General features: G+C 49.4%; 1 protein-coding gene across 1 annotated transcript in view; it reads left to right on the forward strand.

The window, feature by feature from the left end:
• The first annotated feature begins 528 nt into the window (after nt 1-528).
• Nucleotides 529-18,890, forward strand: part of LOC134969047 (kielin/chordin-like protein) — a 213,670-nt gene continuing 195,308 nt past the window's right edge. Inside the window, exon 1 of the mRNA XM_063944754.1 lies at nt 529-673. Coding sequence (XP_063800824.1) covers nt 565-673 — 109 coding nt within the window. The 5' untranslated portion in view covers nt 529-564. The remainder of the gene's footprint in view (nt 674-18,890) is intronic.

The following is an 18,890-nucleotide window of genomic DNA, read 5'->3' on the forward strand; positions in this document are numbered from 1 at the left end:
TTTATAATCACTTTTTTTGAGTTACTGACGTATTTCACATTGTAAATAAATAAGTGTAAGCTGCAGTGAATAGGATAGAAGAAACGTAAGGAAATACAGAAAAAAACAAGTAAATAGCATAAATAATTTTATTGATTAAAATAAATTAATGAAATAAAATATATGTATATACAAGTATTTATATGTCGAGTTGCTCTAGCTAATGACAGCAACTAAGACCTTTAAACCTTTATGAATTAATGAGTTCGGGGAAAAACCAAGTTAAGTCTAGTTTGTGCAAAAGACACAATAATCATTTTGTGACAGACACAATAATAATTTTGTGAAAATAATCATTGTGTTTATAAGTACAATCCAGTTTTGCCCAATGTTATACAGCATTGCTTGTTTTCTTTTTGACACTAGTGTATTTATTTCCTTATGCTGTAGAACATTAAATATTCTTCTCTGAAATAGTATTGCATGGACATTTTAATATATTTTTGTAACTATAAATATATATTTTTTTCCATTCATTTTTAGACTGTAACTCCATGTGCTGGAATAGTTTGTCCTGACAGTGGAATGATAAATATTACTAGTTTTGACTGTTTACCTAGAGTTCAACACAGTTGTAAATCACCAGTGCCAGTATATGACGACAACCGATGCTGCTTCACATATTACTGCCCTGGTAAGTAAATACAATCTTACCTTATACAGTTTCTTTGTGTGTGAGTGTGTGTGTGTGTGTGTGTGTGTGTGTGTGTGTGTGTGTGTGTGTGTGTGTATTACATGTCCCTACACAATCAAGCATAAAACACCAAAAGGACGGCACTGGGAACTTCTTCATTAAGCAAATAAAACTTGTATTTTCAAAGGACAACATTTTGGAGCTGTCGCCCCCGTCGACAGAACCATACAAGAATATCAAACAAACATGCACTTAACCAACTAAATACCCCTCCACCTTCTGGTAGCGGCATCCACGCCCCGATCCGCAGCCTCATACTTCCAGTCACGGTAATTGTGACGCACTTCAGGCTTTGGCTGTCTCCGTCTCCATGGTGACCCGCTATTTGCGATTCACCTAGAGCCAACCACCAGAAACTAACTAGTCTCAATTTGCTACACAGAGGAGGACCTGTCAGATATAGCAGGAGCCATCACATTCTGCAATACATAATACATACAATGCGTATACTTAATAATATCCAAATATAAGCACCTTAATAGGTACAGCATATATACAAATACCAAAACATTAAAAAGCACACACTCTGAGTATTAAGACTCAAATCTCTATTACTAGCACAAGCATATACATTCAATAATAATTTATACTGTTTTCCAGTTCATTTTATCATTAAGACCCTGCTGTGAGATTGTATTCAAACGTAGGATCCAACGAGATTCCTTTATCAATAACATTTTAGCTCTGTCTCTTCCACGTAATGATAAGGGAACAAGGTCAATGCCAAAATATCTTAAAGAACTCAGTGTATGTCCAGCAACTTTAAAGTGGCGTGCGACTGGCTGGTCTATTACTTTGTCCTCCAAAGTTAGCTTAATGGCTGAACGATGGGCAGCCATTAGTTCACTAAGCTTGAGTGTGGTCTGGCCAACGAAAAAAAGCCCACATACGTCTTATGTGGTGTATGTCATTGTGTGGCTACGTTGGCCAATAAATTATTGCAATATTTTGGTATTTTATTCCAACCATTGTCAGGCATATAAACTAAATAAACATCTTACCTTTATAGCATACAAACACCATGTGAAAATGTCCATGAGCTTTCAGCTTCCTGGACTTCTGCTGACGTCAGTCAGCATGGACCAAGTCAGTGGTACAATAATTAATCTTCCCCATAAGAATGGAATGGTGCAAGAACATACTGGAATATAGAGTACTGAACAGTCAGGATGATTGTTTCACATAGCATATTGGGGCAGATGTATTAACCTGGAGAAGGCATAAGGAAGTGATAAACCAGTGATAAGTGCAAGGTGATAAACTCACCAGCTAATCAGCTCTTGTATGTAAATTGACAGTTAGGAGCTGACTGGCTGGTGCGTTTATCACCTTGCACTTATCACTTATTCATCACTCCCTAATGCCTTCTCCAGGTTAATACATCTGCCCCACTATTTTCAGTGCTGGGAGATCATGTGATCACACCTGCCGTCCTTTTAAAGAGGGTGCCCCACAATGACCACTTATGCTTATCTGACCGCTGGTTGGTAGCGACTTCCCGCCAATCTGGCTGTCAAGAGCCCACCGAGAAAGACCAGATGCAGGAAAAAATATAGTCAGGGCGGGCGGGAGGGCATTCCAAAATGGCAAGAGGAAGTCTGAGGCACATGACTATGGCTTATATATTATTCCAAGACCAACCCCTAAACCAGTGGTTCCCAAACTGTGTGCCATGGCTCCCTGGGGTGCCTTGGGACACTTGCATGGGTGCCCTGGGTTGGTGGTCCAGGACCAATTCAAATTATTTATGGTCAATATAAAAGGCAAAATCAGTGCTGGTGGCTGCCAGTCATAAAATATGGGGACAAACAGAAGCAAATCTAGTCCCTCACCACAAAATTGAGCCTAAGGATGACCTATAAACACAGTCTACTTAATGTAATATTTCTTTCTAAATTTCTCAGTAAGAAATTATTGGCCTAGGGGTGCCGTGAATAAAATTCTGATACTCTAGGGCGCCGTGATTCAAAAAAGTTTGGGAACCACTGCCCTAAACCCTTGATGGACAGCCCTATAATCCTATAGGAAAAATACCCAAGAAAACACTGATCTGCCTAGCAAATGCTTAGTCATAAACAACCAATCACAAAAAATTGGGCTCACACTAAAATAACGACACGGACACGGTTAGCTGTAGTAAAAGGTCAGACGATATTTATTGATCGCTTACCTGTTCTTTAAACTATAATTGTAATTGAATTGATTTTATATTGGAGGATGGCAAAGGACAAGTCGCTACCAGACACCAGCTCCAGTCATTTAGATTGAAACACAAAAACTGAGGAGGGGACTAAAGCACAACTCCGCCTCCTCCCTGCATAACCCGCATTGTGCAGGACTCACCACTCTTTTCTCTGGCAAACGTTCGGTTCCCGCAGGGGAACGTCTAAATGTCCAACCGCAAGGTAAGGAAACACCTGCCCCACAGTGACCACTTATGCCCATCTGACCGCTGGTTAGTAGCGACTTCCCGCCACAAAGGTTTAACAAACCGCCCCGCCATCCGAACCAAAAAAAACCAGGAAAAACCAGATAGCTAACTGAAAGGACCCAAACCCCAGCTAAGAAAAACCTGCAAACTCCAGCCGGAGAAAGACAAACCCCATCCTCCTTGTCGAACTGCCGCTGACGCAGTACAAGCAGAGGATGCCTACAACCATTCCCCTTAGAAGCTGTAACAAACAACGAAACAGCAGCATTACCATCTTGCGGGCTGTCTCAATAGCTGAGAAACGCACCGCCCCCTTCCAATGCAAAAACGCTGGACTAATCGACCACCCAAAACGGATCTCCGGCAAGTGACAACGTGGCCCACGAAATAGCCTAACGAACAAATTGAGGTAGATGCCGTAGACGCGACCCCTATCAGCGCCGCCCAAATGCAGGACAATACTACCAGGATGATCCCCACTACGCTCACGGTTGCAAAGGAGCTGTATAAATACCCCTCAGTATCCCTTACCATGGACCCCAACCAACAAACCACCCTGGAACCAAAACATCAGCTGTCCTACTCACCAAGGGATGCCCCGCCGCCCAAAAATTGTAAGAGCGGCCAACCTGCCACGCCTGTTCAAACCATCGACGGCTGCAAAAGAAAACACCCTAACATCATCACACTAACATAAATCACATAGGAAAACCAAGTGACAGAGAACAGAAATAACCCAAGTGAAGGAGAAAACTCAAAAACCTCCCGTGGACCTTTGATGAGCCAATTGTAATTAGGCCCCCGCGGAGGAAAATTTAAAAATTTGCTTCACACCCTCGATTCCTGAATGCTACCCGTTCAAAAACCGACGGGTAAACCAAGTTTTTGGGTTAGCGCAACAGGCACAACTAAACATTATCCACATGCAGTAGGATTATAATAAGCATACCTCCAACGGACCACCACCGGAATAACTTCCGTGGAGGACCCTGCGGCTGCCGCACGGTAGCCACCCCCGTCCGCAAGGAATAGGACCTAAGAAGTATACCTTCAACGGACCACCTCCTGAATAGTAGCCGTGGAGGACCCCGTGGCTGCCGCATGGTAGCCACCCCCATCAGCAAGGAATAGGACCTAAGAAATATTCCTCCAAACGGACTACCTCCTGAATAGCTGCCATGGAGGACCCTGTGGCTGCCGCCTGGTAACCACCCCCATCCGCAAGGAATAGGATCTAAGAAGTATACCTCCAACGCCCAGCTCCTAAACAGCTGCCGTGGAGGACCCTGTGGCTGCTGCATGGCAGCCTCCTCAATCCGCAAGGAACAGGATCTACGAAGTATACCTCCAAGGGACCCACTCCCGATTAGCTGACGCGGAGGACCATGTAGCTGCTGCATGGCCAGCCGCCCCAGTCCGCAAGGAATAGGACCTATCAGAAGCATACCCCCAACAGCCCTGCTCCTGAACAGCTGCCGAGGAGGACCCTGTGGCTGCCGCATGGCAGCCACCCCAATCCGCAAGGAATAGGCCTAAGACATACATCTCTAACTGCCCAGCTCCTGAACAGCAGCCGTGGCGGACCCTGTGGCTGCCGCATGGTCAGCCGTCCCAGTCCGCAAGGAATGTGTACCGAACCCAAACACCGCAGCAAAACTGTACATTAGTGAGAGGACCAGCGAGCGCCTGCATCAGCAACTGGTCGCCCCCTCGGAGGCCCATCCATGCTCATGCGCCAGGCGCAGCGGGCAGACACCCACCACCTCCTGGGCCTCCAAGGACACCCAGCGACCCCCAGCTACTTGATCCGATTTGGAGCACACCATCCTGCAGAGCCACCGACCATCCTGCAACCCGCATCACAGAAAAAGGCCCCGGGATCCCGAAATGCCTGCTGCTCACCCCTACTCGCTTACCCGCAAAACCCAGAAGAAAGCTAAAGCAAAGGCTAATCTAAAACAGAGGCCACCACCAACACCGACTCGGCGACAGGAGGCAGCCCACCCAGCAATTACGCCAAAAGTTGCCACGTAGCTGGCCTAAAGGTATCTGCAGGCGCTGGCGCACCCTAGCCCAACATTTAAGCACTCATGAAAGGGGGCAAAAGACCAGGCGGGGCTCGCGCAGCCCAGAACAGAAGGAAAAGCCCGCAAGGGCAGGATACCGGGCAGCCTAGGACCTACCTCCCAGATAACGATCGAACACAAAAACCATCAACAGTCAACCAGGGACACACCCGCTGTAGCCAACCTACTGAAAAAACACCCGGACGCAGCTGATGCCCCAAACGAGGAAGGAGCCACGTGTGCCTAGTCCGAGTAGCCACCCATACACTCCGCCCGAGAGAAGACGGGCATGAGAAAACCTATGTCGCCCCCCCGGAAACCACTCACGGCACTTGTCAAACTGAAATGAGATCAAGCATCCGCAAACCCATTCCGACTCCAGGCGCGCAATGGTAAAACTGTACCGCCATCAGACAAACAGATGTCGCAACAGTCGCAAAGCCTGGGGGGACTGGAGGGAACAAGGAGGTGGAGGCCCGAAAAACCTCCCCGTAACAAGACTATAGGAATGAAGACCCGAACCACGAAAACATATCTGATCTTGCGAGAAGGAAAACTGCGTGACGCTACCTGGCCGACCCGCAGCGGACCGCAGGTTTACTGCAAACTATGCCACCCATGGGGATAAACCTGCTCGCAAAAAGGGGAGGAGCTAAATGGCGACTGCACCCTCTAAAATCGAACTTCGCGTTGCCCCAAGCAGTGGATAATAAAAACCAAAAGTGTCGGTAACTTGTCAGCATGGAGGCGACAGCAACCCGCCATTGTGCCCAACGCCAACCTCTGAAAACTCAGGAAACCGGTAGGGTCCTAGCAGCGCACCGGGGCAACGGGAACACCCAGGCCCTCGAACAAGACCTGGCAACCTACAGAAGGATAGCTGCGAGCCGAAATGCCTACCAGACCCATGAAGAGAGAATAGTCCCGGTAGCGAGCAACCCGAGGGGGGGGGGGGGGGGGGGCGCGGAGACGGACAGTATTCCAACGCAAGAAAGTTGCGCATTTCACATAGAGGTACATGAGACAGAAAAAACCCAGGGACACGCATAAAACTGGCACCTACTCGAGGCCATAAAAATTGCAGGGGATAGGGGCGCAGGGGAAGAGACTGGCACTGTCAGCATAAAACTGGCACCTACTCGAGGCCATAAAAATTGCAGGGGATAGGGGCGCAGGGGAAGAGGCGGAAACACGACCAACGTATAAGTTTGCCAAAAAGGAGGCACCCGGCCCATAATCACGAAACAAAACGCAGAGTCCCTAAAAGACTAATACTCAACCTGCGCCCGGTCTCGGAAACGAAGCATGAAAAGAAACACCATGAAGATAAGACGAATGTAGGATAAGGCGGAACTAGCCCAGGGTCCTTGGGCACCAACCCCACAGGAAAGATGCACAAGTCGTGAAGACAGGAAAAAACGGCATAGAGCCCACACGAGCCCCAAGCCGGTTCTGCGTGAACCTTCCGCCTGACCTGATGCGGGACAGCGTGAGTGGACAAAACCATCGGCGCACCACCACGGACAGGTTACCCGCTTGAGGCTGTGTCCCCTTCGCTGGACGGGTAACAGGCCTCACAAATTTGCATGAGTGACGAAAACGGAAGTGGACGTCCATGGTGTACTCGCCCCTGCCATAAGCGAACAAACCCCAACCCCTACCAAGGAGCGCAAAAACAGAAGCGCCAACTGCGAGGAGCCTGAACCTAGTATTTAAATGCGTGCGCCGACACAAAACTGCACCCTGTGGGGATACGCGGCAGGTCGCGACCCGGTGCCACAAGCCGTAAAATCCAAAAAACGTAACCACAGATGAAAGTACGGAAAGCCGTCTCCCCAATGCCCCTCCGTCTGCCTTCTCCGCGAACCGCAGGGGGCGGAGGGAACAGCAGCTGCCGGCGCCCTGCCTTTACGAGACACCTAACGCCACGTGCCGCGCAATGAGCCTAGCTTACTAACGCGGGCGCCCAGGAGAACCAGAGGAACATAACAGAAGTTAAAAGTACTGTAACAATAAGGAGAAACAACAGCATGCTCACCGATGCCTGAAGGACCTGGAACACCATCAACTGCCGCCACCGGTCTCGGCAGTGTGTTTTCCGCTGCCGTTGCATCCCTCCTCGACCTCCGAATCCTCCGTGCTGATGCCCTGACTCCCCCGGACCCGCAGACACCTGCGCAGACAAAACAGAGGGTACAACAAGCACAGGAAGCGCCCGCGCTTAGACGCCGAAACAGGAGGCATCGGAGGGAGGATGGGGGAGGGAGGGGCGAAAGTGGAAATAGTGTGTGAGGGCTGCCATGACCCACAGGGCGTCCCGATGGCGTAGGCCGGAAGCCATGGGGGGGGAAATAACTCGCAGCCCTGGAAAACATAGGAGGCACGGCGGGGAAAGGAGCGGTAGAGGGTGGGCCAGGGCAGGAGGGGCCATTGCAGGGGAATTCACGAGCTGGTCGCCCTCATGGGCTGAACCCCATGGGGAAAACTGAGTAAAAATGGGAAAGTGGGGGGTGGGGGCGGAAGGCCCGGGAAGCGCGCCATGGAAGCCATGGTTAGCAACCGCGCAACGGGCCAGGTACGAGCTCCAGGAAATAACGGAGGGACCTGACCCCCGGCAAACCCAGCCGGCACTGTAAACCAGCAGGAGGGCCAGACCGGTGGAACGAGGCTGCCGCAGCCGACCGCGCCGCTACCATCCGCACCGTCCCAGCCTGCAATGCGGGAGCACCCGCAAGCCGGGAAACGGAGGGGGGGGGGGGTGCGCAGGCGGAACAGGCAAGCTGGAGAAGGTGCGCGCAGGTGAGGCCCCGCCGTGAGCTCCGTGGCGGTTTGTGGGGGGTGGCACACAACGCACTCACGAAACGGCACCCACCAGAGGAATCCTGCGCAAAAAACCCAGGGAGCACGGCCGAGATGCCCCCCCCCCGCCTGAGAGATGACCCCAGCTGCCACCAGCGCAGCAGAAATCCGCAGCAGAAATCCGTGGGGACGCAGCAGAGCCGCTGCCCCCAGCTACATCCCCCCCACCAGGACGTGCTGCGCGCACCCCCCCCCCCCCCCCCGCCGCCAGCCCCAGACCGCCAGGCACCACGTGTGCGCCGGAGCTGTCAGCCGGGGCCGCAACGGGGAGGAGGTAGCAGACTCTGTATTTCAGTATGTTCTTGAACCATTTACATTCTTATGGTGAATAGTTTTGGTGGCCGGCATTCCTTGTCTAAGAGGCTAACCTGCGTCTGTCTTCACGTTAGACATGCCTCAACGAGGGGAGGAAACCAATATATCTTTCCAATATTTTATATGATATTGTATATAAAAAAAAATACCAGGAGAATCAAGAGGGAGCTCAGAGCCAATCAATTTCTTGGAATGCAGAGATGGTGTGTGTCCCAACAAGAAGAAATGTCTCTTCACTGAAGTTCAGTTATGTATGGAACTGGTAAAGATGATTTTATTTGGGATCCTGTAAGCATACCCTTATACCAGAAGAGACATGCAAAAATACACCATTTCTGAATTCCAAGAAATTGACCTGCAATTTTGCCTATGGTACCCCATACACAGCACAGCAATGTCTATTTTGCCTGACTCCTCCTTCTGGTGTAATGAGGGGTCTGGAGTCAAATGTTTCCCCGGCGTTCTGCTCTTCTCCAGCTCCCCCATCCCCTGCTGCAGCTCCGCCCCACCACTTAAGTTAGTTCCTATGACCCTGTATGGTTTGTGGCCCAGATCTCTGTCCTGCCGCCTGGCACCAGTTGCGTCCCCGGCTGATGATCGGTGTCTGTCTCTTCTGCTCATCAACGCTGTACTATATAGTGGTGCTGGTCCCCTTGTTCCGCCAGCCCCTGGTAACCTTCCTCCACCCCTGAATCTTCACCACTATCAATTCTTCCCGTCTCTGCAATGGCTTCTGCTTCTCCCTCTCTGTATATAATCGGGGGTCATTCCCTGCTGTTTCCTTCAAAAGTACCCCCATCCCCTGCACTATTGTCACATTCATTCCCTTCTGACCCTTGAATCCTCCCCTTCACTACTGCACCCCCATCTCCTGCTGTTTCCATCACTACGGCACCATTCATCCCCTACAATTACATTCACTACAGCTCGCTTCATTCCCTGTACTACTGCCCCATCTCCTACTTTTTTTCACTACTGCCCCTTTATTACCTTTACTACTGCCACCACATTCCCTGCTGTGTGTCCCCTTATACTGTGCTCACCTCCTACATCCTTCTCTCTCTGTTTCTCCCACTCTACCAATTCACCTTCTGTGTGGTGTAACATGTATAAGAGGTAGTACTGTGTGACATAATGTGTATAAAGGGTAACACTGTGTGGTATAATGTGAATAAGTGTCTCTAGTATTTGGCACAGTGGGCCTAATTCAGACCTCATCGCTAGGCTGCGTTTTCGTACAGTGGGCGATCAGCGCATCACACAGGTACAAAGTGGAAGCCGCTCAGTGATGGGTTTGTGTGTAGAATCCATTCTCCACGTTCACCCCGATATCTCTGAATCCTTGGGGTGCAGGTCTAGGAGGGTCTCCTCTACTGGTACAAGGAGATTGACAGGAAGAAGGCGTTTGTGGGTGGCAACTGACCATTTTCTGGGAGTGTTTGGAAAAACGCAGGCGTGTCCATGCATTTTCAGGGAGGGTTCCTGACATCAATTCCGGTCCCGGACAAGCTGAAGTGTTCGCAATGGCTGAGTAAGTCCTGGCCTACTCAGAGACTGCACAAAGTTTTTTTGTACCACTCGTCTGCACATGCGATCGCACACTTGCAAAGCAAAAATACACTCCCCTATTTTTTAACCTCTTGGTTTCCAAAGATATCTAACTTTCAGCTGGAGATGTCTTGCCCTATCTCTCCCGGGAACGAAGTCCACACTTCCAGGGTAAATTTTTTTTGGCCTTGATGACTATCTCCAGCCCAATCTGCCCACACCAGTACCTACCAAAAACTGAGAATCTCCCCTTCGAGGATCAGTGAAAGCTAAACTATCGAACCCCAGGGTCCGGAGCTATCTGCCATAGAAAGGACTGCCCTCCCTACCAGAAAATGTGGAATATTAAGCCCACCTCACTGTAGTCCCCACCTCCGTGTTCTCACCACCACTCTATCCCCCCTGAAAGTCAGTGGAGGTGCTTTCCATAAGATTTTGACATGGATGTCGTAACAAGTTGACTAACAAACCCCAGTTCTCCAATATGTGTACTGGGGACCCTCCATGTTCACCCTGATATCTGAATCCTTGGGGTGCAGGTCCAGGAGGGTCTCCTCTACTGGTACAACCAATCCCCTTTATTTCTAGTGTTCTGGGGGAATCCCAACTTGGGGGCAGAGGCTAGCGGTGGCATAGCATTGAATCCGGGGACCCCTCAGATGATTGCAAATCAACTGCCCCAAACCTTTTCCCATTGGGGGTTTACGCTTGAACTGCCTGAGTGACCCCCCAGGAACCTAAATGGGTCAAAGGTAGCCCTGAATCTCAGCTCTTTAAAGCATCCCACCTCAAGTCCCTGCACCCTGAAATGACTTGGCAGTGTCCCCCAGAACAAAACATTTTTTATTTATTTTTTAAACACAGATACAGTATCTCTCTTGCACACACCACTCCCAATAGCTAAAAGTATCCCCTATCCAATGGTACTAGTGGCTGTAGAATCAGCCAGGGAGAACTGGAGATACACTTTATGGACTTTGACCCTGAATATCTCTGGACCCCATGTGTGCAAACTTTTTATGTACCCCTCAATTGAAAGCTGTGACTTCCCTCTTTCAAGGGGAAGCCATCTGCTTTTTTCTAGGTGTCCCAAAACCTGAGATATCAAACTTCCAGCCAGCGGAGTCTGGTCCTGCCTCCTGGTCCTCACTACCAGGATAGCAGTTCCCCAACTTTGATGCTGAATATCTCTGGCTCCTGGACCGCTAAATATTTGTAGTTGGGTTCCCCTAAAAGCTGAGAGTATGCCGGAATTTGTCACTAGGTCTTTTGGTTCTAGAGATATCTGACTTCTATCCAGCAGGAGCTGGTCACAGCGCTACCCGGGCTCAGCTCTGCAGATGTTTCTGGACTTTGCCGGTGAATATCTATGGTTCCTTAAATCCAACAGTTAAGACACCAGTACCTGCTGATAGTTGAGGATCTGAAGTTTTATGAATGGACTGGTTGGGATTGTTTGTGGTCCTTGTGGTTCTGGAAATATCTGACTTCCATTCAGTGGGAGCAGGTAGTCCTCACTCCCAGGGTAGAGTTTTTTTTAAATTTGACTCTGAATATCTCTGTTTCCTTAAGATGAATAGTTAAGCCACTGAGATTCTGAGGTTTCTGGAATGTGGCGGGACTTGATTCTGGGCATTTTTGGTTCATGGTAGCCTCAGTCAAGCAAGCAGGGATGCTAATTTGCCTTCCAACTCGACCTGCCGCCAATTGTTGGTAAAACCCCAACTTCAAACTTTTTCTCCAAAATCTTTTTTATTGCACCCATGAATCTTAGCTTTCAGGGGACACCAGAATTTTTTCAATTGACCCACCAGAACCAGAGATACAACACTTCCAGAGAGGGGTGTTTTCCTACTGACTTTAGCGGGGCTCAGACTCGCTGAGGTTTTTGGAATTTGATGGTGGATATCTCTGGTTCCTTAAGATTTGGGGATGGGATCAGCTGAGATTCTTTAGTTTCAGGGATTGGCTGGCATTTTCCACTGGGCCTTTTGGTTCTCGAGATAACCGACTTCTATCCAGAGGGACTTTCTCACAGCCTTTCCAGGCCTAAGCCCCAGTAGCGGATCTTGCTATGGGCACACGGGATTTTTTCCTGGGGCGCCACCTTCTGGAGGGCGTCGGCACCATATGCATGGCGCCGCACCATGGCAAGATTTGCTACTGTTGGTCAGTGCCCCCCCCGGTGCTGTGCGGTGCTGCGCGGTGCTGCGAAGGAAACTAGATGCTACCCGTCTAGTTTCCCTTCGTGGAGAGGACCTTTGCTGTGCGGTGTGTGTGCGATGACGTCATCGCGCACCGCACAGCATTGTGGGACTGGCAGATAGACACTAGGGGTCATAATTGACCTCTAGTGTCTATGCTGTGCTATGGGAGAGACGTCATGATGTCTCTCCCATAGATCCGAGGAGCGGCGCCGGCGGAGGTCAGCAGCGGAGGTCAACAGCGGTCGGGAATCAGGAGCGGGGATAGTAAGTATTATTTTTTTTTTGTAAGCGGTGCTACTCTACAAATGGGGGCACAACTCTACAGGGGGCACAAATGGGGGCACAACTCTGCACGGGGCGTAACTGACCACGCCCCTGTATGAAGCCACATCCCTATTTTCGCCCGGGGAGCCACTGTTAGGGTCTCCTGCTCTGTGTTGCCATGTCGTCATGGCAACCGGGAGACAAGTGCTAGCGGAGTAACCTGAGCGTAGCTGATACTCCGGTTCGGGTCTTTTGCTGTGCAGTGGTTACAGGCTCTGTGCACGGCAGGGGATCCGGTGCTGGTTTTTGTGCTCACAGTCTGTGAGGTCTGAGTGGGGCGTGGACAGCACCTGCTATATAAACCCTCTTCTCAGGTTAGGCAGATGCTGCTGAATCTTTGTTGGTTAGTCAGTTCCTGAAAGCTAGCTAGTACTGTGTAAACTTTGTATTTGTTTGTTGCTTACTGCAAATAGGCCTGGGGATTTGGTATTACACTCTGCCAATCCAGACCTAGCAGTAAGACTGGAGTCAGTCGTTTAACCTGCTGGGGTTCTTTTGCTACTCTGTGAACCTAGCAAGTTTGCGGCTGTATTCTCAGACTTGCCTGCCAAAATCCTTTCTCACTGTGCAAGGTGTTCAGGTGTCAGTTTAGTGGCAGTAAGCAAGTGAGGACTAGGATTGTGGAGACTCTCCTTGTGTCTATTATTCCATCTCTGACCAAGGAGTTTACTGCCACACCCGTTGGTAACCCTTTAGGGTTTTGCTGTTGCCCTTAGCAACAGCATTTCGGGTTCTCTACGTATTAAATCACTACATCTTGCTTCTTTCCATCTGAGCATTCCTAATACTAGGGAGACACCCAGTTTCTTAGCCTTTGGGCTTCTCTGTTCACTTTGTGTTTATTTTGTTACCCTATCACCTTCTGTGTATGTAATGTCATATTCCCCAGTCTGTCTGTGAGTTCATTTGTTTTGCATCCCTCACCGTTCAGACACCAGTACATTCCTGATGGCACTGGAGTGCATAACATATTCATCAGCCTAATACTCCTGTTGAAATTCCAGCTTAGGCCTCAGTCTTCTGGGTCGGAGATTCAGCGGGTGGGCATAGTGATTTCCTTGCTACAAGGAGACCCACAGGTCTGGGGATATGGGTTGCAGCCTGACTGTCCGTCGCTTAAAAGTGTTGATGCTTTTTTTACGGCACTGGGCATGTTGTATGATGACCCTGACAAGACGGCCTCAGCCGAGGCTCAGATTTCGATCCTTAAGCAAGGGCGAAGGCCAGTTGAGGTTTATTGTACTGAGTTTCGTTGGTTGGCTTATGATACCCAGTGGAATGACCCAGCCCTGAAACACCAGTACCGAAGAGGTCTTTCTAACCAGTTAAAAGACCAACTGGTACAATATCCCTTGCCTGATAGCTTGGATCAGCTCATGCAGTTATCCATTCGGGTGGATAGATGGCTGAAAGAGCGCAGGCTTGAAAGGGAGACCGAGGTTTCCTTCTTTCCCAAGGGAACCTCAGACTCTGAGGAATTTTCCGAGGAGCCTATGCAGATTGGGGCTACCCGCCTCTCCTCGCGTGAGAAGACGCGGAGGAGACAGCAGGGGTTATGTTTGTACTGTGGGAATAAAGGTCATGGGGTAGTATCATGCCCAGAAAAGCCGGAAAACTTCAGGGCCTGAGGGTGATGGGAAATATCCTGTCAGGCCAGAAGTCAGAATTTCCCAAGAAGACTTTTATCATTCCGGTGACCTTGAAGATCCTCGGTCAAACTGTCAAGTCTGAGGCCTTTGTGGACAGTGGGGCCGACGGGGTTTTTATGGACCGCCAATTCGCCCTGAAACACTCTGTTCCCTTAGTACCCTTGGCATCGGAAATTGAGATTTGTGGGTTAAACGGGGAACCATTATCCCAGGGTAAAATTACCTCTTGCACTAGCCAGATTTATTTGTTTATTGGAGCCACACACTCTGAAAAATTGTCCTTTTATGTGACTGTCTGTACTTTTGCCCCATTGGTGTTGGGGTTACCCTGGTTAAGGGCCCACAATCCTCAATTTGACTGGGTCTCTGGGGAGATTCTTAGTTGGGGTACTGATTGTTTCAGGAGTTGCTTGAGCCTTCCAGTCAGGCTTTCGCAGCTAAGTTTGCCAGGATTGCTAGGATGTTATGCAGATTTTGCGGACGTGTTCTCCAAAAGAGTTGCAGAGGTACTACCTCCCCATCGCCCCTATGACTGTGCCATTGATTTGTTGCCGAATGCTAAGCTTCCCAAGAGCAGGTTGTACTCCCTGTCACGTCCTGAGACTCAGGCTATGGCAGAGTACATTCAGGAGAACTTGGCTAAGGGATTTATCAGACCTTCACAGTCTCCAGTTGGGTCGGGGTTCTTCTTCGTGGGTAAAAAGGACGGTTCGTTGCGACCTTGCTTCGACTTCAGGGAATTGAACCGTATCACGATTAAAAACTCATACCCACTGCCTCTCATTTCGGTCTTGTTTGACCAGCTTCGTACTGCCACCATTTTTTCTAAGATTGACCTACGTGGTGCGTACAATCTAATCCGAATAAGAGAGGGGGATGAATGGAAGACTGCCTTTAATACCCACTCAGGGCATTATGAATATTTGGTGATGCCTTTTGGGCTCTGTAATGCCCCGGCAGTCTTCCAGGACTTCATGAACGATGTGCTCAGGGAATATTTGGATAGATTCTTAGTTGTATACTTAGATGACATCCTAATCTTCTCCCATTCCTTGGAGGAACATCGGAAGCATGTACGCTTAGTCCTCCAGAAACTCAGAGACCCCCGGCTTGGGGCGAAGCTGGAGAAGTGCGAATTTGAAGTTCAGCAAATCGCATTTCTAGGATATATTATCTCCCCAGAAGGTTTCCAAATGGAGGGTTCCAAGGTACAGGCAGTCCTGGATTGGGTGCAGCCCACTAGTTTGAAGGCGCTTCAGCGTTTTCTGGGCTTTGCAAATTTTTATAGACGATTTATCGCTGGATTTTCGTCTATAGTGGCGCCCTTGGTGGCACTCACTAAGAAAGGGGCGGATGTTGCTCACTGGTCTTGTGAGGCCAAAGCGGCTTTTGCCCGTCTCAAAAGGGCATTTGTCTCGGCCAAGGTGCTGCAACACCCAGATCCAGAGCGTCCTTTTGTGGTGGAGGTGGATGCCTCTGAGATGGGTATTGGGGCAGTGCTCTCTCAGATGGGGGTGTCTGATAATCGCCTTCATCCCTGTGCTTACTTTTCCCGTAAATTTTCGCCTGCCGAGATGAATTATGACGTGGGTAACCGGGAATTGTTGGCTGTTAAGGATGCACTCGAGGAGTGGAGACACTGGCTTGAGGGGGCTAAGTTTGTGGTCTCAATTCTCACCGACCATAAGAATTTGGCATATTTAGAGTCAGCGAAGCGCCTCGATGCCAGGCAGGCACGATGGGCTTTGTTTTTTGCTCGTTTTAATTTTTTGATAACATATCGCCCTGGGTCAAAAAACATCAAGGCTGATGCGCTCTCGCTGAGTTTTGCTCCAATCCAGGAGACCACCGAGGAGCCATTGCCCATTGTGTCCCCATCATGTATTAAAGTGGGCATTACCCAGGACCTCTTGTCATTAGTCCTTAGAGCACAGGAGCAGGCTCCTCCAGACCTTCCGGTAGGTCTTTTGTTTGTGCCTCCTAGGTTAAGACAGCGAGTGTTCCTGGAATTCCATGCCAAGAAGTCGTCAGGTCACCCGGGTATTGCCAGAACTCGGGAGTTGCTATCTAGGGCGGTGTGGTGGCCCTCGGTGGCTAGGGATGTGGATCAGTGGGTTCGGGCATGTGACATCTGTGCCCGAAATAAGACTCCTAGAGGGGTTCCTGTTGGCCCATTACATCCACTCTCTATTCCATCTAAGCCATGGACCCACATTTCAATGGATTTTGTGGTGGACTTGCCCAAATCCTCGGGGATGACAGCCATCTGGGTTGTCGTTGACAGGTTTTCGAAGATGGCGCACTTCGTTCCATTGGTTGGGCTGCCATCGGCCAGACGCCTGTCTGAATTATTTATGCTGCATGTTGTGCGCCTCCACGGGTTGCCACTTGATGTGGTCTCTGACCGCGGATCCCAGTTTGTGGCCAAATTCTGGAGGGCATTTTGTTCCGATCTCCAGATTTCTGTCAGCTTGTCGTCAGGCTACCATCCGCAGTCTAATGGGCAGACTGAAAGGGTGAACCAGTCCTTGGAGCAGTTCCTCAGGTGTTATGTCTCCAAGTGTCAGACTGACTGGGTTGCTCATCTGTCCATGGCGGAGTTTGCCTATAACAACGCAGCTCACTCTGCTACAGGGATCTCTCCCTTCCTTTGTGTGTATGGGCATCATCCTAAGGCCAATTCTTTTGACCCCCTGGACTCCACGCCTGGTGGTTCCTCTGTGGTTTCGGTCCTTAGAGGTATTTGGAGGAAAGTGAAGAAAGCCCTTGTGTCTGTGTCATTAGTGACCAAAAGGGTTTTTGATAAGCGGAAAAGACCCTGCAGCTTCAAATTAGGAGACTTCGTCTGGTTGTCTACCAAGAATTTGAAGTTGAGACAGCCATCTCATAAGTTAGGCCCCCGGTTCATCGGTCCTTATAAGATCACTAGGGTTATCAATCCGGTGGCATTTCAGTTAGATCTACCCCGTTCTTTGGGTATCAATAAAACATTTCATTGTTCCCTTTTAAAACGGGCGATTAGTAATCCTTCTTCCAGTGGAAGACCTTCCCCTCTTCTGATACGTGGCCAGAGGGAGTTTGTTGTTGAAAGGATTCTTGACTCCAAGATGGTTCGGGGTCGGCTGTCATTTTTGGTGCACTGGAAGGGGTATGGCCCGGAGGAGCGGTCATGGGTGCGCTGTTGTGATCTTCATGCCCCCAGACTGTTACGCTCTTTCTTCTCGCAGTTCCCCGATAAACCCGGTGGTAGGGGTTCTTTGACCCCTCGTCAGAGGGGGGGTACTGTTAGGGTCTCCTGCTCTGTGCTGCCACGTCGTCATGGCAACCGGGATACAAGTGCTAGCGGAGTAACCTGAGCGTAGCTGATACTCCGGTTCGGGTCTTTTGCTGTGCAGTGGTTACAGGCTCTGTGCAAGGCAGGGGATCCGGTGCTGGTTTTTGTGCTCACAGTCTGTGAGGTCTGAGTGGGGCGTGGACAGCACCTGCTATATAAACCCTCTTCTCAGGTTAGGCAGATGCTGCTGAATCTTTGTTGGTTAGTCAGTTCCTGAAAGCTAGCTAGTACTGTGTAAACTTTGTATTTGTTTGTTGCTTACTGCAAATAGGCCTTGGGATTTGGTATTACACTCTGCTAATCCAGACCTAGCAGTAAGACTGGAGTCAGTCGTTTAACCTGCTTGGGTTCTTTTGCTACTCTGTGAACCTAGCAAGTTTGCGGCTGTATTCTCAGACTTGCCTGCCAAAATCCTTTCTCACTGTGAAAGGTGTTCAGGTGTCAGTTTAGTGGCAGTAAGCTGAACCAGTGCACTGCAAGTGAGGACTAGGATTGTGGAGACTCTCCTTGTGTCTATTATTCCATCTCTTACCAAGGAGTTTACTGCCACACCTGTTGGTAACCCTTTAGGGTTTTGCTGTTGCCCTTAGCAACAGCATTTCGGGTTCTCTACGTATTAAATCACTACATCTTGCTTCTTTCCATCTGAGCATTCCTAATACTAGGGAGACACCCAGTTTCTTAGCCTTTGGGCTTCTCTGTTCACTTTGTGTTTATTTTGTTACCCTATCACCTTCTGTGTATGTAATGTCATATTCCCCAGTCTGTCTGTGAGTTCATTTGTTTTGCATCCCTCACCGTTCAGACACCAGTACATTCCTGCTGGCACTGGTGTGCATATCAGCCACAGAGCTAGAACCGGCCCTGCTAAGCCCCATAGCAGGTTTTGAGACTATTTCTCTCACAGTATCTGCTCCCAGACATGTGCCTCTGGTTATGAAGGACAAATTAATAGTGAAGTTAAATCACATGACAGCTGTGGGTGTCATTGTTTAGTGGTAGAAGCAACCCTGTACGTACCAGTTACAGTTGCTGCTGTAAAAAGAGATGGTTCAGTGCACATCTGCATTGACCCAGTACATGAGACCACATCAACAACTCAGAACTAATAACTGAGCAAATTTGATGCCCTAGGCAAGATTTTGCCTGGTGCCCCTTAGAACCGCAACTTTTTCCGCATCTGACCCAGCACCCCTCAGGTAGTGTTCCCACCGTGGATTTACCCTGTGGACCAGTCCAACCCTGCATAATGCCACACAGTAATGCACCTGACACATATGCCCCACATTAGTAATGCCCATAATAAACAAAATTGCCACACAGTAATAATGCACCATACACATATGCCCCACATTAGTAATGCTAGTAGCTTTCATTTATAAAACTTACTTTTGCTTGCTGGCAGTCACTGTGTCAGTCCCTGC

The sequence above is a fragment of the Pseudophryne corroboree genome, chromosome 11 (assembly GCF_028390025.1).
Source record: "Pseudophryne corroboree isolate aPseCor3 chromosome 11, aPseCor3.hap2, whole genome shotgun sequence".
Taxonomy (NCBI): domain Eukaryota; kingdom Metazoa; phylum Chordata; class Amphibia; order Anura; family Myobatrachidae; genus Pseudophryne; species Pseudophryne corroboree.